The sequence below is a fragment of the Plecotus auritus genome, assembly GCF_963455305.1.
Source record: "Plecotus auritus genome assembly, chromosome: 1".
Classification (NCBI taxonomy): Eukaryota; Metazoa; Chordata; class Mammalia; order Chiroptera; family Vespertilionidae; genus Plecotus; species Plecotus auritus.
The window spans coordinates 15,007,580-15,032,351 of NC_137770.1; the positions used below are offsets into that span (position 1 = coordinate 15,007,580).

Consider the following 24,772-nt stretch of genomic DNA (forward strand, 5'->3'; position numbering starts at 1 on the left):
CATTTATAATTTGGTTCCTTTTTTATTCGTTTGTCTGCTTACTCCCTTCGGGACTTCTTGGAAATATTTCAGCGCTTGGTTTCAGTTGGACTCGATTCAAAAAATGCAGTTTGTGTTTGGGATTGGAAAAGGGGAAAACTGTTATCGATGGCTCCTGGTCACACAGATAGAGTAAGTATTCCCTTCCTGGTTTCTAATGGTTACTGGGAAACGGCCAGAGGGTGTCAGGGGATTTTATGTTTCTGTCTTTTGTTATTGACCGATAGTTCATATCTAATTAAAAATTTAAAGTACAATTATAATTAGAATGCATATGTATTGTAGACTCAATAGGTACAGTGCTAGCACAAAACTTTTAACCTAGTTGCTTCAGCAAAAATGATGAATTTTATGACACTAAAACCTCAATTTAAAAATTGAATGGTTCAGGCCTAGAGTCTGTTTAGTTTGGTTTACCACTGATTTGTTACATGTATTTCATAGTTAAGGTGAAAATGATATTTTGTGTGAATTTAAAATTATGTATTAGAATTAGGGTTTTTAGAAACCTAACATTTTATATTATTCTAAGATGTTTAAAATTAACATAAAGGATATGTTGTCAGCTTTTGAATTAAATATTATACTACTTTTATAAACACACATCAGAATTTTATCATAAACTCTTTAAAATGTCTGAGTCTTTTGTGTGTAATACAGTTTTTACCTAAACCAGCACAGGAGGGATAGTCATTGATTCTATTTTGGGGGAATCTATGAATCTGTAAAAGTGTATAGAAACATTTGTGTGATTTGCGTTTTGGAAAAAAAAAACCTTGGTTTTTAGCAGATTCTCAAAGGGGCCTGTTACACACACACAAACACAATTTAGATTATTAAAACGTTAAGTATAGCTTATTAAACAATTTTGTATTCTGATTTAGAACAAAGCATTTCATACATTACTACTTTGGATTTAGTAAATAGACTGATTGCTATGAAAAAATGATACTGTCATTGGAACTTTTAAAACTATTTTTGTGGTTAGTATTTTAAAATTGCATCAGTATGTTTTTCATGTAACCTGTTTTTTGGTGAGTTGTTAACCATTACCTTATAAGATTTATTCTTTCTTCACTATCACTGAAGGCTATCACTTAGTATATTTTTAGAGAGAGTGAGCATTTTACATCATTATGCTGACAGGTGTCAAAGAAATATGATGAAGACTACCAGATAGAAGAATTCTTTTCTGCTATGAAATTGTTTTTCAAATATTAGTTTTTCTTTTATTTATTATTAAAGTACATGTTTCTAATGCATATTTTATTTCATTTGGGGTTTTTTCTTGTTTGCTTTTGTAACAAAAATGGTTTGTGTGTATTTAGAATTTATGGAATCTTAGAAAGGAACAAAGCCTGGGGAATCTCCAAAATTTAAGTGCATAAGTTAATTTTGTTTGACCGATAAACAATAAAAATAAAAATAGAATTTGTACTATGAAATAAATGTTTGGATTCTTTATGAAAATAGTTCTGCATGTTAGAAAGCTATAAAAATGTTCTTCCTTTCCAGCTGTATGTGTTAAGTGTGTGTTCCATTCAGATTTTTCTTTTGTAGAAATGCCTATGCTCTAGTTGTATTGAACCATTCTTGTTATTTATGGGCCTATATTTAAAAAAAAGAATTAAAAATAGAGTTGTTAATTGTCATTCTACTATTTGCTTCATAAGCTCATGTAGTTGTTTCATAAGTTCATAGAAACTAAGAAATAGGTGTGTGTTTTTTTAATAAAGAACAGCTCATCTTTTTTTAAAAAAAATGCATTTTTATTGATTTCAGAGAGGAAGGGAGAGCAAGAGAGAGATAGAAACATCAAAGATGAGAGAAAAATCATTGATCAGCTGCCTCCTGCATGCCCCACACTGGGGATTGAGCCTACAACCCAGTCATGTGCCCTGACCAGGAATCAAACCGTGACCACCTGGTTCATAGCTACGCTGGCCGGGCAAGATATAGCTTTTGTTCCTTATCATTTACGTATTTACTTTATTTCTTATAAGATTTTTATTATTATTTGTTGAGGAATATGATTTTATGATAGGTAGGGTTTGGGGGTTATTTGGTCTTTTGGACAGCGTTGTTAAATGATTCTGAAATTAAGTATTTTAACCATAAATCTGATTTGTTTACAGATATTTGACATTTCTTGGGATTTGTACCAGCCAAATAAACTTGTCAGCTGTGGTGTAAAACATATCAAGGTACTAGAAGGGTCTTGTTTTATAATAGTCACTAGAGGCCTGGTACACGAATTGGTGCACTGGTGGGGTCCAGCCAGCCTGCCCCAATGGGGGCCATCAGGGGTGGGCCGGCTGCGGAGGGGGGGCCACCTTGGGGGCAGGGGTGGCTGGGGCGAGGGGCCATGGGCGTTCTGATTGTTCCACTGTTCGGTTGATTTGCATATCACCCTTTTATTATATAGGATGTTAACTTATTCTCTGCCGCTGAGTACATATCACACTATTTACAATTTAGGATAGTTTTAGGATTCTGACAGTACTTATTTTTAAATGTCAACATTTTTAATATTTTAATGTTCAATCTAACAAATATTGTGTAGTTACTGTGTGAGGAACTTCTGTGAGGGACATAGACGTGAACAGAGAATTAATAAAACACTTCCCATAAAGGAATTTACAGTCTAATGAAATAGGTTTTGCACTGTTTATCTTGTTGCCTCATGTTTCACTTAGAAAGTAAAATGTGAGAATAGAAAACCAAGTAAACTGAGTTTTCATTCACAAAGATAAAACATTGTGGTAGAAGCATCATGGATAGAATTGGCTTTGCCACCTATCAGCTGTTGACCTGGGATGAGTCATTAACCTCTGAGTTTTTTTCCACATCTTAAAACTGTGGCTGCTGTTACACCCTCGCAGAGTTGATGATTCCGTAAGGCAGTATATATGTCGTAGTGCCTGGCACATGGTCAGCTTTCTGACAGTGTTACCTTTTCTTCTCTATAAGTTCTCTTATTTGATTTCAGCCTTGGTAGCCACGGTTTACTTTGCATATGAAAGCTTTGAGTTTTGTTTCATAATTATAGTTCAGGATTTGAAGCCCATATAGTCAGTGGTAGTATTCACTCTTGGGTTTATAATTACTTTTAAATCCGTGATGCAAATTGGAAATACTTGCTTTTCTCCCAGTATTTGCTATAACAGTTCCTGTAACAGTTAACTAACACCTAGTAAGGTTTTGTGTGCACATTATTCTGATACTCTCACTTCCATCCACATTTTCTCCAGAGCATCTTTGGCTGCTGCTGCAAATCTGGGTCCTGATTTGATAATGAATAGGCTCTGTGCTAGGTTTAAAGTATGTAGTATAAACACTATGAAGGTGGAAATTTTGTCTTGTTCGTCTTTTATGAACATCAGTTTGACACAGTACTTGATATATATTAAGTCCTTAATAAATTGGCAAATTAATAGAGACCTTACTGTTGTTTTGTACTATAAATAAAGCTGAATTTTTCATTTTCAGATTTGAAAAATCTTACCTTCTCAATTAAACAAACTATATATTTTTTTACTATATTTCCTTACATTTGGTAGAGGCAGTGAATAACATGGTAGCTCTCTGCAGGCAGTACATATGAGGAAACTAAATCCCAAAGATAATCTAGAACTGCACTGGCCAGTACAGCTATTTAAATTAAATTGATTACAATTAAATAAAATGTAATAGTCATTTCTCAGTCACACTGGCAATATGCTCAAGAGCCACATGTGTGAAAAAGAATAAAGGATTAATTCTAGATGCAAGTATATAAAAAAAGAGCTGCAGGTGTCTAGTGACTCATCTATATATACCATAGAGAGAGATACATACACAGACACATTTTCACCATCATAGAAGGTTGTATTGGACAGCACTGATGTGGATTCTAGAACGAAGGTTCTTAACTCTCACTGAGCATCGGAATCATTGGATGCCTGCGCTTCACTCTCCAGAGGTTCTGTCTCAGTTTATCTCAGTGGGGGACCAGATGTACTATGTTTATCATTTCCCCCAGGTGATTCTAATGTGCGGCCACAATTGAGAATCACTATTCTAAAAGAAAATAATCGATTGAAATTGGGACTTGCTGAAAGGAAGAAAACCAGCTGTCCTTATGCACAAAATCATGGAACTTTAAAATGTAAAAATCATAAACTTTCTTTGATTAAAACATTCATTAGTTATTTGAGTAGATCAGCATCATAATTTTTAGTTCTTTGATGCTTCATGTTTTAAATTAAGATGTTTAGGTCTTAAAATAAGATCTTGAAGGTCAGGTAAGATTTTTAAGTATATAACATATTATTTTAAATAGTAATTTAGTTATTATAAAGTTGAATTTATTCTTAGGGCCTAATTTCTTTATATACAGCTATTTTATATATCTATAATAATAAAAGCATAATATGCTAATTAAACCAGACAGCCAAACGACCTGATGAAGCCATGGCGGCGGGGGGGCCAAGGCAGACACGGTCAGGGGTGACCAGGCAGGCAGACAGAGTGGTTAAGAGCGATGAGGCAGGCGAGTGGTTAGGGGCAATGAGGCAGGCAGGCAAGTGGTTAGGGGTGATCAGGCAGGCAGGCGAGTGGTTAGGGGCAATGAGGCAGGCAGGCAGAGTGGTTAGGGGCAATGAGGCAGGCAGGCAGAGTGGTTAGGGGCGATGAGGCAGGCATGCAGAGCAGTTGGGGCGATCAGGCAGGCAAGTGGTTAGGGGAACTGAGGCAGACAGGCAGAGTGGTTAGGGATGATCAGGAGGCAGGCGAGTGGTTAGGGGCGATGAGGCAGGCAGGCAGAGTGGTTAGGGGCGATGAGGCAGGCAGGCAGAGTGGTTAGGGGCAATGAGGCAGGCATGCAGAGCGGTTGGGGCGATCAGGCAGGCAGAGTGGTTAGGGTGATCAGGCAGGCAGGCAGAGTGGTTAGGGGTGATCAGGAAGGCGAGTGGTTAGGGGCGATGAGGCAGGCAGGCAGAGTGGGTAGGGGCGATGAGGCAGGCAGGCAGGCAGGTGAGCAGTTAGGAGCCAGTGATCCCAGATCGCGGGAAGGATGTCCCGGATTGCGAGAGGGTGCAGGCAGGCTGAGAGACACACATACCACCACCACCGTCCCCACCAACCCCATCCCTGCACAAATTTCGTGCACCAGGCCGCTAGTATATATATATCTGCCTTTGCCCCAATTTTGTTTTTTTTTTATTTCTCTCTGCAAACTATTAAAATTTACCTGAATTCACAAAGAACAACAAAACTCTGGTCATGAAGATTTATGTTTGACCTGTTTGACTTCCCTGTGTTTTCCAAAGAATGAACCAGTCATTCCAAATATGTATCTCTCTTATTTTTTAAGCTTTGAAAAGATCAATGGGTGCAACATACTAATCCTTTTATTTTCCCCTGTCTTTTCTGTCTTTATCAGATTGAACATTAGGTTTGGTCCTTTTTCCTATTAGTATATAGTATCTTATCTTCATTGCTAGCTCATTCCCAACTTTTCAACCTAAGTTTATGTAGTTTTCTCTTCAGAAACCTAAGGGAAACATAGCATATTTAAAAGTAATGTAGTTCATTTCCCTCCCCACCCCCTCCCCTGTTATTCTTACAGATAAGGATTGAAACCAGTGACTTACCTGCTATAACTAGCTATTGACAGCACTAGGATGAGGATGTGAACCTTGAGTGCTGTTGTATCATAAGGGAAATTCTTAGGTAATTTCTAGTCTGCTGCTCTAATGTAGCATCAAAGTATCAGGAATGTTTTACTTTATTTTATAAGCATTCTCTGATGATCTTATTATACTCTGTACCTTTTAGTTCTGGAGTTTATGTGGAAATGCTCTGACCCCAAAACGAGGAGTCTTTGGTAAGACTGGCGACCTTCAAACAATATTGTGCCTGGCCTGTGCAAGGGATGAGTTAACATATTCTGGTGCACTCAATGGGGATATATATGTTTGGAAAGGAATCAATCTTATACGGACAATACAAGGAGCCCATACTGTAAGTACATTTAAATATTTCCAAACACTTTTTGATGTTAACTGCTTATCTTCTTGTCTTAGAACAAAAAATTACATAATATAGAAAACTTTCTAATCAGTCCAGTTCCTTGGAAAATGTTATAACAGAATTAATTTTATGCCTATCTGTAATTAATTTTTATAGGGTATAAGGTTTAACCTTATTTTCTTTTATGTTATGTGCATATCATTAAATACCTCTTTGGTCAGATATTGAGTTCCTATATATAATCAATTTCTAGATTTTATAGATTTTCTTAAAAAGTAAAATGTTAAATTATTTCCTCTTCCAGGCAGGAATTTTTAGCATGAATGCTTGTGAAGAAGGCTTTGCTACTGGTGGCAGAGATGGCTGTATTCGTCTTTGGGATTTAACTTTTAAACCAATTACTGTGATTGATCTCAGGGAAACAGACCAGGGGTACAAAGGTAATAACAAACCAAATAGTATCTCATTACTAGACAAATTATAAATATACCTGTTTAGATTGTCTGTTTCTTTCCGTGAACATGAATGTATGTTTTATAAATATAATGAGACATTTGCCTGTTCACAGTGTATACTTGTAATTGAAATTCTTCTGTTGAAAAGAAATAATTTTTCCTAAAGCCAGTCTAGGTTTACTGTTATGACAAAGGTTCTTTCATGTCTGATGACTGTTATAATGGACCTGAAAAGAGATGTGATAGATACTTACTTGGTAACCTTGGATCTTGAAACTATTTTACTATTAGAATGCTAGATGTAACTTTAGCAAATAAACTGTGAAAAAGAAAGTGTGTCAAGGGTTGGAGGAAACTTTGTACACAGCACCTCTGTGTTGGTCATAATGTGTAGATAAGAAAACTGGGAGGAACCTTAGCTTTCCCAAGGTTACAAAAGGAATTGTGAAGTATACAGAAAAAGTAGAAGTCTCTTTTTCTTTTTTAATTAAAAAAAATTTTAAACCTCATTCTCAGGTGAGGATTAAAATAATAATAATAAAAAGAGAAATATCATTCCACGTAGAAAACAATATAGAGAATTGAAAAAGATGTATGGATCAGAGACTTACAGCTTTCTTTTATCTTACATCTAAGGTATAAAAAGGTATAAAAATTAATATCAGTTTAGGCCATTGGAATTCTGTTATTACAGCATTGCTCTTAAATGCAATTCACTTTTGACTAGGTTTGTCTGTGAGGAGTGTTTGTTGGCGAGGTGACCACATTCTAGTTGGAACACAGGACAGTGAAATTTTTGAAATTGTGGTGCATGAAAGAAAGAAACCCTTCCTAATTATGCAAGGGCATTGTGAGGGTGAACTCTGGGCACTTGCCATCCATCCTACAAAACCTTTGGCCGTGACTGGAAGTGATGATCGTTCAGTCAGGTAAGCCAATTATAAAATAATAGCGTAGGCTGGAATTTGTTCTTAGATAAACATAAGAAAAACTTCTTAAAATACATTTAAATTTTGTCAACTTTTGTGATATAACAAATGAACATAATTAAGAGGCATTTAAAAATTAATAGAATTAACTATAAGATGGTTTTTCCTATTAAAAACGTAAGTTGGAGTTCCTTCCATTTCAAAATATACAGAGCTACCTCCACCTTTTTTTTTTATTTTTTTTTTAAATATATTTTATTGATATTTCACAGAGAGGAAGGGAGAGGGATAGAGAGCTAGAAACATCGATGAGAGAGAAACATTGAACAGCTGCCTCCTGCACACCTCCCACTGAGGATGTGCCCGCAACCAAGGTACATGCCCTTGACCGGAATCGAACCTGGGACCTTTCAGTCCGCAGGCCGATGCTCTATCCACCAAGCCAAACCGGTTTCGGCTACCTCCACCTTTTTAATATCCTGTAATATTCCATTGCATGGATATACTGTAATTTATTCAACAATAAATTGTCGTCCAGATAACTTCACCACAGTACTGGCTGCACATATAAGGGCTGCTTTTGCCTTATAATTTTAGATTGAATTCATTAAGAAACAGTATCAAATCTGTAGCAAAAGCTAATTTCCAACTCCGCCGTTCAGTGTTTAATAATAGTAACTGAGAGCAGTTCTGGTTCAGAAAAAATATCATTCTTGGCTCTGAGACCAAAATATCACAATAAAAATTTATCACTGCTAAGCCATTAAACTTCTGTTTAGTAGTGCAAGTTAGCATTTTTAACTTCTATTACTGACAAAAATGGAGACCTGATGGAGGTTAAATCCACAAGAGCAAATGAAGCTCATGGTTATTACTGTTGGTTCAAAGAAACAATTCAAAGTGGTGTTTTTTTTGCAGAATACTTGATAAAGAATAATACAGTGAATACATAGGCTTTGTAAGAATTAATAAACAGAAACCTCATTTAAAATGAAGTCAGGAGGCCAGAAGGGGGAGCTCTCATTTTTTTTTTACTTTGTGTTGTGTGTTTTTTTAATATGTTTTTATTGATTTCAGAGAGAGAGGAAAGGAGAAGGAGGGGGAGAGAAAGAGAGAGAAACATCGATCTGTTTCCTCCTGTGGGCAGAAGGACCCACAACCTGGTATGAGCCCTAACCGGGAATCAAACCCGTGACCTTTTGGTGTACCAGTACTTGCTCCAACTAACTGAGCTACACGTGCCAGGGTGGGAAGAACTCTGTTTTATAAGAGTTCTCACAGCTTCTTCTCCTTTATAAATGAGTTTCCTCTCCTTTGTTTCTCTGGACTTGGGTGTGGTTCACCATTAGACAACATGTTCCAGCTACAATTCTTCTTTGTAGTCAAATAAACCCATTTTACTAGAGAAACATCTGGCTCTTTTCACAGGCTTTATAAACTAGTCTGAGGCATTTCCCCCATGCATATTTTTACCACCATTTCATTCCACTTTATGTGGTGTCAGATTAGTGCTTTCTCACTAATGCCTTTAAAAATATTCTAGCCCTAACCGGTTTGGCTCAGTGGATAGCGCGTTGGCCTGCGGATTCAAGGGTCCCAGGTTCGATTCCGGTCGAGGGCATGTACCTTGGTTGCGGGCACATCCCCAGTGGGGGGTGTGCAGGAGGCAGCTGATCGATGTTTCTCTCTCATCGATGTTTTTAGCTCTGTATCCCTCTCCCTTCCTCTCTGTAAAAAATCAGTAAAATATATTTTTTTAAAAAAATATTCTAGCCTACAGTTGTTCCACACAGACTATTCATAGAAGCTATTTGTTCATCATTGCAAACTTGGCATTGACACCTCAAATAAACAACCTAGTAGTATCCATAACATCTGTGGATTTATCAAGATTCAAGGAAAACCAACCACTCAAAATTATTTTCCTTGTTTTTTAATTAATTGTTGGTGTTGTTCCCAACACTCTCATCATCTCCTTGAGCAAACTGTTCTCACCAAAAAGCTAATAGTCTTACTTTTGTTCTCTCTGGACACATTTCTTCAGCTGCTGCCATTCAAAATAATTTAGTTAATCCTTTACCAATAAACAGTTTTCTTTGCTTGTCTAACAAATGAGCCACTCAGAAACATACTTTTGTGGAAACCTCATTTTAATTTTAAAGAAATTCTGCTGCAGTGAGATACTTTGTTTTAAATTTTTTAATTTTCTTACCTTTGGTTTCCTGTGAGTTGAACATATTGTGATGCGTGCTTAGTCTGAAAATAACACATATTTGTATTCTTTTAAAAAAGCTATTGTGGCCCTAGCCAGTTTTGCTCAGTGGATAGAGCGTCGGCCTGTGGACTAAAAGGTCCCAGGTTCGATTCCGGTCAAGGGCACATGCCTGGGTTGTGGGCTCGACCCCCAATAGGGGGCCGTGCAGGAGGCAGCCAATCAATGGTTCTTTCTCATCATTGATGTTTCTCTCTCTCTCTGAAATCAATAAAATATATATTTTTAAAAAGCTATTGTGTCATTACAAAATAAACATAATGCTTTACTAATTCAGTAACAGTATAATTTGTAATTAGCTTTAAAAATGTGCCTTAAAAATGCAGTATTCAAAGTTTACTTTCCTGTAGTTTTTTTACTTGTTCTGACATGGATGGGTATGTACTAGAAATTAAAAATAATAAATTGTCACCATATGATAATACAGGTGGCAATCAGAATTCTACCAAGTGATAACTGTGCCAGTTTAGTGCGCTGGAGGAGCGTGCAAAGTGCTATGTCGCACGCTGTCTGCCGTCTCTTTTGCAGGGGCTGACTCACCACTGCCTCTGTGGTGTAAAGCAGCCATAGACAATATGTAAACAAACATGTGGCTGTTTCCATCAAACTTGGTTTACAGATTTGATTTTGATTTGAATTTCATGTGATTTTCTCATGTCTCAAAATGCTATTCTGTTAATTTTTTTCAACCATTTAAACATGTAAAGAGCCCTAACCGGTTTGGCTCAGTGGATAGAGCGTCGGCCTGTGGACTCAAGGGTCCCAGGTTCGATTCTGGTCAAGGGCATGTACCTTGGTTGCGGGCACATCCCCAATAGGGGGTGTGCAGGAGGCAGCTGATCAATGTTTCTCTCTCATCGATGTTTCTAACGCTCTATCCCTCTCCCTTCCTCTCTGTAAAAAATCAATAAAATATATTAAAAATAAATAAAAATAAATAAACATTTAGAGAAAACTTTTTAGTTTGCAGACTGTACAAAAAGAAGGCAGTGGGCCCCCTTTGGCCCACCAGCTCTGGTTTGCTGATCCCTGTGGTAGAACATAGAAAGTCTTCAGTAATTATCATATTTCTATTATATAGTAATATTAAAACAATGACATTTTTCCTTTGAAATCAGGAAGAAGACAATGATTTCCACTCTCACCATTATATTCAGCTCTAGCGTAAAAGTTTTTGTCAGCACAGTAAGGCCAAATATATATGTATGATATAATATTTATGTATAGAGAGATATATAGATATTTGGATTGGAAGAGAAGAAACAACTCTCATTTGTAGGTATTATGGTTGTATATGTAGAAAATTGAAAGGAAGATACAGAGAAATTATTGGAATTAAAAGGAATTTAGCAATTTTTCCTGGATGTATAAAAATATACAGAATCATTTTTCCTATAAGACAGCAACACAGAATAGTTTTTTTAAAAAGATGCTGCTAGAAAAACATTTAAGAATCTACTTAGTTTTACTGATCTTTTCCTAACCTTTTGGGGTAGATGCCTGTTCATTAAGTTGTTGCCTTTGTTTTTATAATATCTGCAAAGTTCCCCCTAAGTACTGTGTCAGCTGTATCCCATAAGTTTTTATATAAAACAGGTTTGTAATAACTTACTTCAAAAGAGTAACTACTTTTCATTAGGATTTTGTCTTTGTCCTTTAGATTATTTGGAAGTATGATTCTTAATTTTCAAACAGTGGGTATTTTCTTTTTACATTTTTGTTGTAGATTTTTAACATTAGAGTGTGGAATGGACTCTCAATTTGCATAGTCTTAATTTGAAGGACTATATACAAAGTATATGACATGTACCACTATATTATATCTAGATCTCCCCTTTGATCAGGGTAGAACTCATCTATCTAAAAAATTAATGTCATTACATTGTTTTAAAATAAAAGATTCTATCCACTCTTGTCATTTTAAGCATAAACAGTATTTCTGTTTTCATGGATAAGAATTCCATGAAGTATACAGTTAAAATCTAGATTTATCTTAAAATGAGATTATTATTTTAACCAAAATGTTTTCATAGAGTTTATTATTTTTTAAGGATACACCAGTTAACTATTCTTATATTTTAATTAAATGTTACAGGATATGGAGCCTAGTAGATCACGCATTAATAGCAAGGTGTAATATGGAAGAACCAATTCGTTGTGCAGCTGTAAATGTAGATGGAATCCATCTTGCCCTCGGAATGAAGGATGGCTCATTTACTGTACTTAGAGTAAGGTATGGTATTGTGGGAGAAACAGGAACAGATAGTAATTTTCTACTTACTGTTTTACCCATTTCCTTTTTAATTAATATATATTTCAGGTATTAGTTTCATTAAATATAAAATATATTTATAAAATGCTTTGTCAGAAAATTAAGTTAACTCATGGTTTGGGGGTTAAGGATGCTTAATAGATTAATGGCTAAAATTTGAACTATAAATTTGGGTCCTGACTTTTCATTCCTTGGTAGTATTGACTTTCAATAATGATCCTCTGTCATTGAAGGGGGTGGGATGGACATTGAGCCTTTAAAAATGGCTGAATGATTTTGTTGTTTGAAAAAAATTCCTTCTGTTTTTCCTTTGGGTCTACTTTGAAGAATTTGTTAAAGCAATTAACATCTAGTGTTGAATTACAGATATGGTATAGATAAGTATTTATGAAATCTTTTTATTGAATTTATTGGGGTGACACTGATTAACAAAATTTATGGGCTTCAGGCGCACAATTCTACTTCACATCACGTCTCTGTACACGTCTCTGTTCACCATCATTTATCCCCGGCTCTCCTCCCCAACCTCCCCTCCGGCATTCACCACACTGTTGTCTTGGTGAGGACCATGCACCCAGTTGCCCACTCCAGAAACCAGTAATTCATTTCTTCCTTTTGTCTCCCTGGTTTGGTGGAATGGTATTTCAGCTGGTCCCCTTACCTCCTGGTTTTACTTACCTCAAAACCGTTTTCGCTCTACAGCTATAGTGATGCCTAACACATTTGTTTGCATCCCTCCTGTTTCTGAGCACGATGAAAGCTTTGGACTGTCCTTAGGGTGAAGTTCATGATCCGTAGTTAATTTAACATAGACTGAAATGCCCATCTCTCCAGCCTTTTTCTTCTACCTCAGTCTCTTCCTTTGAACGTGTATAAAATACCTTTTACTTTTTCAGACACATCCTGTTCTCTTGTGCTTCTGACTCCTCTTTCAACATAAAATTTTGCGACTTTATTTCCTTTATCGTATGGCTCCATAAAGTTAATCTGAATCTCTAATCTACTTGAAGTAATTCAGGAAATGGAATTTAGCATTTTTCACCTGTTTCCAACTATGTTGTACTTACATATTTCTGTTCAGCAAAATAATTATTCCTTAATACTACTTGTCTCATTTACATTTATTGTTTATGAATACTTGATACAGCCTCACAGTCATTTTACACACATTTGGAAACTGAACTAATTCTGTAGTGACTTTTTTCATATGGTTTAATGTTTTTTTCTTTACAGAGATATGACGGAAGTTGTGCATATTAAAGATAGGAAGGAGGCAATTCATGAGTTAAAATATTCACCAGATGGAACTTACCTTGCTGTTGGATGCAACGACAGCTCAGTTGATATTTATGGAGTTGCTCAGCGTTACAAAAAAATGGGGGAGTGTGTGGGATCACTTAGTTTCATCACTCATCTGGACTGGTCCTCAGACAGTAGATACTTACAGACTAATGATGGAAACGGTAAAAGACTTTTTTATAGGATGCCAGGTAAAAATTTCTAATACATTATTTATAAATTATAGATTTTTAGTGCCTATAAATTATTCTAGGATTTCACTAGAAACAGGTAAGTTAAATTTGACTATAAGAAATCAGTGAATTCCTGAGCTAATATTTTGGGCATTGTGATCTTTTCCATAAGGCTTCCCTAATTAATTGAAGTCTTTTTTTATCCTTACTTAAAGCTGTTTTTTGCTTAGAGGATCTATAATAAGCATGTCAAACTCGCGGCCCGCAGGCCACATGCCTCGTTTATTTGGCCCATGTTAGCCTTTGAGTTTGATATGCTTGATCTAGAACCTTTATGTTGAATTCCATACATGTGTATTGTACCAGTATATGGTAAAGTCCTTGTGTGTGTTAGGAAGTAAAAAATGCAATTTTTATTGTGGAACTTCTATATAATTGCTACAAATGTCTAACCATAAGTTGTTTGGGTATTAATATTGGGTTGCCAATATTAATAATATAGCTAACAAATTAAATTTGAAAAAGTTTTCATCAAAGGTTTAAAAAGATATTTAAAACAGAGCAAAATATTATTAGTAGTACTTTAGTATGATAGTGAATTAGTCACTTTTGCAATAAGTAATTTGATACAATTACATAATTAAATTAATGCATCTCAATAGTGTTTACTAAGAATCTGTATGTAATGAACATTGAATTAATCCTAAAGTCCTGTTACCTAATGTAAATGTTTTACTTCCCACTCGTCTTTCCTTCCCAGTCCTTTTCAAAAGCTCTCTTTTTCTCAGCCGTGTACCTTCTTAGGTTTCTTTTTGAATACTTGATTGTCACTTTCTTAGAGCTTTTACTTTTTCTTCTAACTTACCCTGTTGTGACTAATCTGTAGCATGACTTTAATAGGGTTCAGTTTTATTCTTCATGTGGTGAACCTGCTAGCTACATCCCGTTAAATCTGTGTGTGTCTCTGAATCAGTATAATTTTGGCTTTTTAAAAATTTCTAGCATTTTATTCTCTCCTCTTCTTACCATATTTACCAATCTATTCATGGGTTCTATTTTTAACTGGAGTGGGAAGCTATTTAATTTTTTTTCATTCCTCACCCACGGACATGTGGGTTTTTTTAAGTGATTTTTTTTTTCCAGAGAGAGGAAAGGAGAGAGAAAAAGGGAGAAATATTAATGTGAGCAAGAAACATCAGTTGGTTGCTTCCTGTATGCCCCCTGACCGGGGGTCAAATCCGAAACCTAGGTATGTGTCCTGACCACCTTTTGGTGTACAGGACTGTACTCCCACCAAGTGAGCCACCTCGCCAGGGTGGGACGCTATTAAAAATTTTGGAGTTTACCATGATATCAGTACAACTGATGCTTTAGTAAAAGTCAAATGAAATAACTTAATTAGGACTGGTTTCTTTTTAGGAGGTAAAGAAGTGACAAATAAAGAAGAAACAAAAGGTGTTCACTGGGCTTCATGGACATGTGTTTCAGGCCTTGAAGTAAATGGAATTTGGCCCAAGTACTCAGATATTAATGATATAAATTCAGTAGATGGAAACTATATTGGACAAGTTTTAGTTACAGCTGATGACTATGGAATTGTAAAATTATTTCGATATCCTTGTTTAAGAAAAGGTAATTTTTCTTTCAAAGTACTATTTTATAGGACTTTTAAGTTCTTGCAAAAACATTAGTCGAGATAAATAGAGGTTTTATATTTTTGAAAATATGTGCATTGATAATTTGGTGAAGTTGCATTAAAATGGACAAAATTAGCTACTTTTTATTTTGCTAATTAAAAAATTATTGTCATGTTACTTTTTTTACATGAAATTTTTATTAGAAATTTATTAGAAAATAAATTAGAAAGTTATTTTTGAATTCATGTATTACGAATGAACTAATACTTTATCTCTTTCTTTTTAAAGAACCATTTTTCTTCCACTTCCAGAATTGCTTCATATTGTCAGACTGTACACTGATGTTCTTTTCTTATGGTTTATTTTCTTTAATTACGCAACTCATTGAATATATATCTTTTAGGTGACATTTTCTTGTCTTTTTCTCAAGAATTCTAACGAAGTAGTAAACTGTACAAGTTCATGTCATAGTTTGGAATCTATTCGTTTGTTGGTTGGTCTCACATGCGAGTGTGTTTTCCCTTAAATCCTTAATATATGTTATTTGACATTTGTTTATTTTCTATAATCATGGGGGGGAAACGGGTTCTTTTCTTTTTTCTTTTTTTTTTTTTTTTACTTTGAAGGCAGTGATTTATTCATTTATTGAGTCATTTAAACATTTTTTAAATTATAGCCCTTGCTGGTGTTGGCCAGTGGTTAAGAGTGGCGGCCCACGCACCACAGGGTCACAGATTCGATTTTCTGGTCAAGGGCACATGCCTGGGTTGCAGGTTCGATTCTGGGTCGGGGCACATGCGGGAGGCAACCAATGATGTCTCTCTTTCACATTGATCTTTCTCTCTCTCTTTCCTCTCTCTGTTCCCCTCCCTCCCTTCTTTCCACTCTAAAAATCAATGGAAAAAAATATCCTCAGGTGAGCATTAACAAAAAATAAAATATTTTTCAATTATAGTTTATACTTAATATTTTAACATTGTTTTGTATCAGTTTCAGGTGTACAGCGTAGTGGTTAGATAATCATATACTTTACAAAGTGGTCCCCCCGATACTTCCAGTACCCACCTGGCACCCTACATAGTAATTGCAATATTGACTATATTCCCTGTGCTGTACTTTATATCCCTGTGACTGTTTTGTGACTACCAATTTGCACTTAATCCGTTCACCTTTTTTACCCAGTCCCTCAACCCCCTCCCCCTCTGTCAACCATCAGTCTGATCTCAGTATCTATGAGTCTGTTCCTGTTTCATTAGTTTATTTTGCTCTTTAGATTTAAGGGGTTATTTTTATATATCATCTCTTTTTCTTGGATATCTTCTAAAATGATGATATTAATCATTTTTTTCATAGTCCTGGGGAATAAATGCAATTCTGTATTTGTCATTTATTTCATGCCTTGTTCCATAAAGTATTTGAGTCAGCTTATAACAGGCCCATAAGTACTAAAATAATTGCATGAATAAAATATTAGCAAACACCATAGTATTAAAACCAGATAAAAAAACAACAGTAGGCCCTGGCTGGGTTGCTCAGTTAGTTGGGCCGTCATCCTGATGAACCAGGATTGCAGGTTTGATTCCCCAGTCAGGGCACATACAAGAACCAATGCATGCATAAGTAAGTGGAACAACAAATCGATGTTTCTCACTCTCATCAGTAAAAAAGAAATAAACAGTAGTAGTCAAACATCAAAATGAAATGTGAGCTTCCTGGAAACCAAATTAATTTTAGCTATATTTTTTAAAAAAGCATACTTGCTACTCAGGGAAAGCAAAATTTCTTTAGAGGTTTGAATTTACAAAGAGCTCTCTCCTGTTGTATGGGATATTATATTAGGTGCAGTGAGTGTATTTCTAATCTAGAGCATTACCATCTATAGCAGATGCAGTAATAATTTTCATCTGGTTGTTAAAAGCTTTGGGCAAATGTTAAAATGCAGTTTTAGTAAAAGGTGATCATGGGAACAGCTGAAATAGTTTTATTCAAATGAGCAGTCCATTGATTCAGATGTTGTAAGGGCCCAGTTTTCCTCAAAGCCTGCCCTAGGCTGGTTATTTCTGTTGTGCCTCTAAAGTGGTGAGTTCCAGGTGCTGCCAGATGTGCCATGTTGTTGATCCCTGCCTATGAGGTGTTCGCTTCCTAGATGCATGGGAAAGTGCATCCATAAGTAATGCAGGCCTTCTGTAACTTAACATGAAACTTTTAAAATGTTGTCAAAATGAAGCCAAACCTTATATTATATTAGTGCAGTGAGTGTATTTCTAGAGCACAGTGAGTGTATTTCTATACCCAGTGTGCGTCCGTCCTCCCTCCCTCCCTCCTTCCCCCCCTCCCTCTCTTCCTTCCTTCCTTCCTTCCTTTATTTCAGAGAGAAAGGGAGAGGGAAATAGAAACATCAATGATGAGAGAGAATCATTGATTGGCTGCCTTCTGCATGCCCCCTACTGGGGATCGAGCCCGCAACCCAGGCATGTGCCCTTGACTGGAATCGAATCAGGGACCCCTCAGTCCACAGGCCGATGCTCTATCCACTGGGCCAAACCAGCTATGGCTACCCAGTGTGATTTAACAGGATTGTGTATATGTTGCCAAATATCAGGTTTATTTAAGCAGGATATGGAGAATGTATTCTAAGCTTAGATCCACAGAAATGGTTTCCATTACACAAATTTTTAAACTCACCACAAAGTTAAACAATTCTGTTACAATTGACAGAGTCTGGTGCATATCACCTTAACCAGATGCTACAACCTGACATCATTAGTGATAGAACGGTGCCCCTTGCAGTGATGTATCCAAAAGGACCCAACATTGCCTATGCCAAAAATGTCACCTGAATCTAATCATGAAGAAACACCAGGCAAATCATACTGAAGGATAGTATACAAAATGCAGAGATTTAAACATGACTGTAAAGACCGTTGTTGGGACAGCCACTGGGCATATTTTATTTTGATTAATGTGGCATATTACATTGATTAGTTTTTGTATGTTGAATCAACCATTGCTTTCCTGGCATAAATCCCATTTGGTCACGTTGTGTAATCCTTTTTATATTTGCTTATTAGGTTTGCTAGTGTTTTGTTGATGACTGAAGTTTTAAAAGGATCCCATAGCTGCTGGGGCTGAGAGTGGTGGGGGGTGTAGTAGACTTATTTGAATGTCACTTAAGACCAAAGGCCTCCATCCAAAACATTCAAATATGTTAATATGGAATCAATTGACCTTGTGGCTTGCAGGCTTTTTTCAAAGCAGTAAGATCATGTCTCCCAGCCCTGTGGTTCCTATTAAATTATATGGTGAATCAGTGGAACAAAGATTTACATCCCTTGATGCAGACTCATTCATTTGTTCATCCCACAAATTTTGAATTAACATTTTCCTTTGATCATAATTAAGATAATGGAAGAAGGATGCATTGGCTCAGGTATAGAAATTATTTTTTGAGGTGGTGTTTTTGTGTTGGCATTTGTTTATCAATTGAAAGGTATATTTTTGTTATAGGGGCCAAGTTTAGAAAGTATATTGGCCACTCGGCTCACGTAACTAATGTCAGATGGTCACATGATCATCAGTGGGTTATTTCTATTGGTGGAGCAGATCACGCTGTCTTTCAGTGGAGATTTATTCCTGAAAGAAAACTAAAAGATGCTCTACACATAGCACCCCAAGGTGAGTAGCAGTACTCACTGCCTAACAATTTCTCTGTCAAATAACTCTTCAGTAATCCCCAAATAACATTTTACTGTTGAAATGTAATCTAGCCTTATGGTATAGTTTATTACTGGAAATTTTAAATTAGAATATCAGGTCTATATGTTTAAAGTCAGATTTCACAGAGCCTGGAATACAAAGTAGATTTGGTTGCATTTTAATCTATGAAATGATAGATGAAGAGACAGTTACATTAGCAGAACAAACATTTAATTTATTCTATGGGAGATGGGTATCTAGGTTCTGTATATAGTGTTTTTTTTTTTTCCAAAGAAAAGTTGTTGAATGTCAATTTATCTGTTAACCATAGTATTTTCTAGCTAATTACAGATTAGATTATTTTCATGTTAATTATAGATTATATTTACTTATATTTGCACAGACATTTAAATTTGATGTAGCCGTCATTGGGGAGAGTGAGGGTACTTAAAGGAGCTATTGAGTTTGCAGTGAGTGGGGCGGGAGATAACCTGTAGTACAGTTTACTGACATCTGTGCCACTTGAATGGGTAATTTCATCTGATTGTTTTATGCCTTGTCCGTTGGCACAGTCAGCTCTAATCATTAATTTTACGGTGCTGCTTTGAAAATGGATCTTTCTTAAACAAATAATGTTTCATTTCTTAAAATTACAGAAAGTCTGGCTGACTCTAATAGTGATGAATCAGATTCAGATCTGTCTGATGTTCCAGAACTGGATTCTGAAATTGAACAAGAGACACAGCTCACTTACCGTCGGCAGGTAAGTTTCCCCTGAAAAAGTCTGGTTTCTTTTTCCTCTTAACTCCCTGTTGATTACTCATCTGTTATCTTTTGTGGTTTTTAATTTTCCAAGAAATATGTGGCCATTTGTTTTCCCTCTTTAGGAGTTAAACTTCTGTGGCGTGTTCTTTGATAGTAAGTGCTTGGTATATTAAGTGTGCCTGTATTTTATTTGCCTATAGCTTCTTGTCACAGTATACTTCTATTTATTCCCTTTAAAATATTCTCTTAAGAAGTACAAAAATATCATGGAACATTAAATATGCACTTGTCAGTGTTACATAGAAAATACAAATTAGTTTGTTCTTCCCAAGTAAGTTTCATAAAGTACCTTCCTGGTTAAGACAGTTGTTAAAACTTTAGTCATCAGTGGTAAACACAATGTCTGAAAGTTACATTAGGAATCTGTGAAAACCTTTGTTAATATATATTCTAAAAACATTTCTACATTATTTGAAGGTTTACAAAGAAGATCTACCTCAGCTTAAAGAACAGTACAAAGAGAAACAAAAAAGTGGCACTTCTAAAAGAAGAGAGCGGGCTCCCGGAAATAGTATTCGATTACACTTTGTTCATGGGTATGAAACAACCGTTTTCCATTTCTGTGTTTGCATTTGCGCTTACATTTATTAGCTGTGTGGCTTTGAGCAGTCACATCACCTCTTAGAGCCTCTGTTTCCCCATCTGTAAATGGAAGTAACACTGTCTACTTCATAGTGTTCAGATGACGAGTAAATAAGTAAATAGTTGTGACTTAGAATGTTGTCTGGTACATAATAAGCACTGTATACATGTAAATTAAATAAAAAAATTAATTTGTTTTATGAAAGCTTTATTTATAGAAATGGGCCGCTTGTCTTTAAACAAATGAGTAGTAAAATGTAAGAGAGTATCATCACCTCTAGCTATGTCTGTGGATTCAATTGGCCTGAGCATTTTGGCCTTCAAATTTTAATTTCAATAAAATACAGTTTCTGGGTTGCCTTAGAACATTTGGCAGTACAGGTCTCACCTTTCATCCTGGAACAACAAATTCTCCAATCCGACTCTTTTCTTTCTCCTCACCCAGTGATAGTGCTTTCAAGAATTTCAAAAAGGATTTATTTAGCAAAAGGTTTTTTTTCTCCCATGTTAATAGGCAGTATTGCCATGCAGTTATATTTTATGAATTGATTTTCTTTGAAGTGCAAAGAAAGGTTGCTATAAATGGAACTGTAATAACCATTTTAAGAAGATTTGACTACTTTTTTCCAGATGAGTATAATATTTTTAAATTGCTTAAATTTATTTTTGGAATATATATTGTTTTCTCATAGTTCAACAATGTGTATAAAAGAGCACACTTTAAAACTCCTCTCCCCCACCCCGCTCTCCAGCCATCATTTCCCTGCACCAAGACCAACCACTGTTACTTAGTTCCAGAAATATTTATGCATGTACAGACAATATACAAATATATATTCTTTTCTGTACCCTTTCACTTATAAAAAGCACCTATTTTTGTTTTATATTATACAAATTTAGTACTGTACTTAAATGCAAATAGTAGTATACTATATATACATTTACCTGCACCTTGAGTTTTATAAATTCAATCTTATAGCTTGGATTTAGTTATTTGTAATTAGAGCAATCATAAAAGTTTATGTGACCTGAGATTTTGTATTTTTTAAAATATATTTTATTGATTTTTTACAGAGAGGAAGGGAGAGGGATAGAGAGTTAGAAACATCGATGAGAGAGAAACATCGATCAGCTGCCTCCTGCACACTCCCCACTGGGGACGTGCCCGCAACCAAGGTACATGCCCCTGACCGGAATCAAACCTGGGACCCTTCAGTCCGCAGGCCGATGCTCCATCCACTGAGCCAAACCGGCCAGGCTGTATTTTGTTTTAATGGCTTAGTATCTTGTAAAATTAGAAATTGACCTAAAAGATATACCTACTTCTCCTCTATATAGTCCATATTTATCAGATAAAGGCCAAAGTTCTTATTATGTTTTCTATGTTTAGTTACCGAGGTTATGACTGTCGAAGTAATCTGTTTTATACTCAAATTGGTGAAATTGTGTACCATGTGGCAGCAGTGGGTGTCATTTATAATCGACAACAGAACACACAGCGCTTTTACCTGGGTCATGATGATGACATTCTCTGCCTGGCTATCCATCCTTTGAAAGACTATGTGGCAACAGGCCAGGTAGGTCCTTTGAAAAACTGTTATAACAGGTCAGATGGTTAGACCTTTGTTTGGCTTTAAAGTTAGGTAAGTCTACTTTTTAAAAATCTATCTTTTGTATTCTAGGAAATAAAGAGTAAAGAATTCTGGCCCTAGCCGGTTTTGTTCAGTGGTTAGAGCGTTGGCCCGTGGACTGAAGGGTTGCGGGCTCGATTCTGGTCAACCAGTCGATATATTTCTCTCACATCGATGTTTCTCTCTGTCTCTCCCCCTCCCTTCCACTCTCTCTGGAAATCAATGAAGGAAAAAAAATCCTTAGGTGAGGATTAACAACAACAAAAAAATAGTGAAGAATTCTTTAGAATAGGATTTTATTTTCATATTACAAATAAAATTTACCCTTTTTCCCTACAGTTTTCCTTAGAGTTTTAGTTATTGTTATTTGAATTTGAATTTGGAACTAAAGAGCTCTGGCTTATCTTCTTTCTGTGAGGATAATATTAATTTTTAAAAATTTGTGAGTAAAAATTACAGAAAACATAAAGACTAGAAATATGGTTTATTTAGGTTATCTAAAATACTGTACTAAGTTATCTAACAAATGTTCTATGACAGACAGGATCATTATGCTTTTGTTTTACAACCATGGTAGGATCCTATTCAGGTTTACCAAAGTACAAAGCAAAAATACTGAAATAAAAAACAGTAAGATAAGTCTTAACTGATACCTCTCTATGTAGACATTCTTAGAGAAGGATGGAAAGGGGTAATGTCTATAGATTCTCACTGTATGTCAGAACTTTACTAGTTTCTTAAAGTATATTCTCACCTCAAGGAGAGTGAAACCACTTCCTCCAATTTACAAATAAGTTTAGGATTAAAGAAATGAAATAATTTTCAGCTAATAAGTAGTAAAGCCCTTATTCTGTCCAGCTTTAAACACTGCGTAAATATACTTCCCAGGGTATATTATGGGTGGGGGGTTGGGCAACTGGCATCAGCCTCTATGGCTCCTCATAGACAACAGACTGAAGCCCTGGCCGATTGAGGTTAGGATGTCGCCATCTCTCACCTCCAGGATCGCATCCTTAAGTATAACAAGATGAACAACACCCTCAACCTTGTGGTCCCTGATGGTGAAATTCCAGACTAAATGGAGCAAGTCCCCCCAAAGGAAGCTCTTGGCAATTATGAAATTCTATATGATGAAAGCTGACGCAGGGCTGACTGAGAGTTGAGAAGTCGTTCGGGCCAGTCGCTAGGGCCCAAAGGGGACAGGTAGAGAGACTGGGGGAGAACTGTCCTCTCACCCGGGAAGTGACCACCAGTGAGGGCAAGACTCCGGCTGGACCCACCACTCACTGTACCTGGGCCCTCACTGAAGACCTGTTTTGAAATTTTCTTTTTCTGGAGTTTTTTTTCCTTTCCTAAGCTCGGTGAATAAATAAAGGCACTTCTTTGGAGGCGGGAGGGGATTGATAGTTTTCCTGTGCTTTAGCAAACGTCATAAACCAAATTAAAAGGTAGGTGATAGAGTGCTGCGGACATTGTTTATTCAGAGCCTTGTTTACCTGCTTGGTGCTTTAACCCCTCTGATCTTTGCTTACATCATTGTACTAGACTAGAAGTGCTTGCTTCTCTTTTTATTCAAGACCCGCAAGGCCCAAGTCAAGTATCATCTCTTCCATGATTTTCTTTCCAACATTTTCATCTTCATTAAGCATATATTACCAGATGTTCTTATTTAAATGAAAATATCTTCTTGTCCCACATTGAGAAAATACCTTGTTGCACACAGTTGAATGTGCAAAATTTACCTTCATATCTTAGTGCTAATTATATCTCCCAAAGGAACACTGCCAATAGTAGGTGCCCGGCCACATTGTCTTTATTGGTGAAGCATAAGATAAGATTTAGGAGTCACATATAGTAGTTCTAGGATATTGATAGAAACACTCATTAGCTCTTCAACAAACATCAGAAAAATAGTCACATATACAGTCTAATTTATGTTTTTCATTTGATAAATGTCAATAACAAATACAAAGAAGACTATAAAATCTGTTTCATTTCCTTTTAAAAAGATACAAAAATAAATCATTTGTATAAAATAACTTTTATTATTCTTTCTCTTGTAGGTAGGTAGGGATCCCTCAGTTCACATATGGGATACAGAGACCATTAAACCATTGTCTATATTAAAGGGCTACCACCAATATGGTGTCTGTGCGGTTGATTTCTCAGGTAAGGCCATTTTCTATCTCAGTAAGAATGATAAAAATGCAGAGACAGTACATAGCATTTTAGTCTAAATCAGTGTTTCCTAGACTTGCCAAATGTGCATATTCTTTTCCTGGCCAATTAGGACCAGTTAGTGTGCGTTTTCTGGCTATTTTATAATTATAATTCAAGGACTATAATTTCTGATACCCATTAACATAAATAGGTTTCTGTTAAAAATGTTTGTGTAACGTCTAAAATTATCTCAATTACTACTAGCAGTATATAGCTCCCACTTTGGGCAAACTGACCTCAAGTGTCATAGCCACAGAGTAAACTTTGAAAATGTTTAGGGTGAAAGCTAAGAAGGAAAGAGGTGAGACCTGAAATATTTCTTTTATAACATTCCTGTGAAGTGACAGTTCCAAGCTGTCTTATCTAAATAATTTCAAATCATGTTAGCTCTGTTGTACATGTAAAAGTTTAACAATTATAAATAGCTCACAATACGAAAACAGATCTACAATGAAAGCTAGGCTGTGGATCAGGAAATGGGGATACCATTAATAGGGAATTTTATATTTAACAGTCAATTTGTGCTTTCTGCTGCTCTGACTAAAGTGATAATTGAATTATTCATAGTGGAGACTTTTGGGGGAAAAGTATATACACATTCAGGGATCTGCTAAAAGTCAAGAAATAAGAGAATAAATGGCAAACTAGGGAAGTCAACAGGAAAAATACCACTGGTTGTGATAATGAACGGATTGGGGTTTTCAAAAGCATGGCAGAGCCATGGCCAGTG

At 35.9% G+C, this 24,772-nt stretch overlaps 1 protein-coding gene across 11 annotated transcripts in view; it reads left to right on the forward strand.

Annotated features, from left to right (window-relative positions):
* Positions 1-24,772, forward strand: part of EML5 (EMAP like 5) — a 122,951-nt gene that overhangs the window by 13,418 nt on the left and 84,761 nt on the right. For 10 of the 11 annotated variants that reach the window (XR_013961430.1, XR_013961431.1, XR_013961432.1 and 7 more), the window contains exons 3-15: positions 73-171; positions 2,175-2,243; positions 5,857-6,042; positions 6,356-6,491; positions 7,234-7,435; positions 11,803-11,940; positions 13,213-13,469; positions 14,871-15,083; positions 18,596-18,763; positions 19,441-19,547; positions 20,027-20,145; positions 21,582-21,768; positions 23,886-23,991. Coding sequence is in view for 8 of the 11 variants with exons in the window: in XM_080684417.1 (XP_080540543.1) it covers positions 73-171; positions 2,175-2,243; positions 5,857-6,042; positions 6,356-6,491; positions 7,234-7,435; positions 11,803-11,940; positions 13,213-13,469; positions 14,871-15,083; positions 18,596-18,763; positions 19,441-19,547; positions 20,027-20,145; positions 21,582-21,768; positions 23,886-23,991 (1,987 nt within the window). In the remaining 3 variants the exon portion in view is untranslated. Of the gene's footprint in view, positions 1-72; positions 172-2,174; positions 2,244-5,856; positions 6,043-6,355; positions 6,492-7,233; positions 7,436-11,802; positions 11,941-13,212; positions 13,470-14,870; positions 15,084-18,595; positions 18,764-19,440; positions 19,548-20,026; positions 20,146-21,581; positions 21,769-23,885; positions 23,992-24,772 lie in introns of those variants that run through there. The other variant, XM_080684421.1, reaches the window with a different exon arrangement.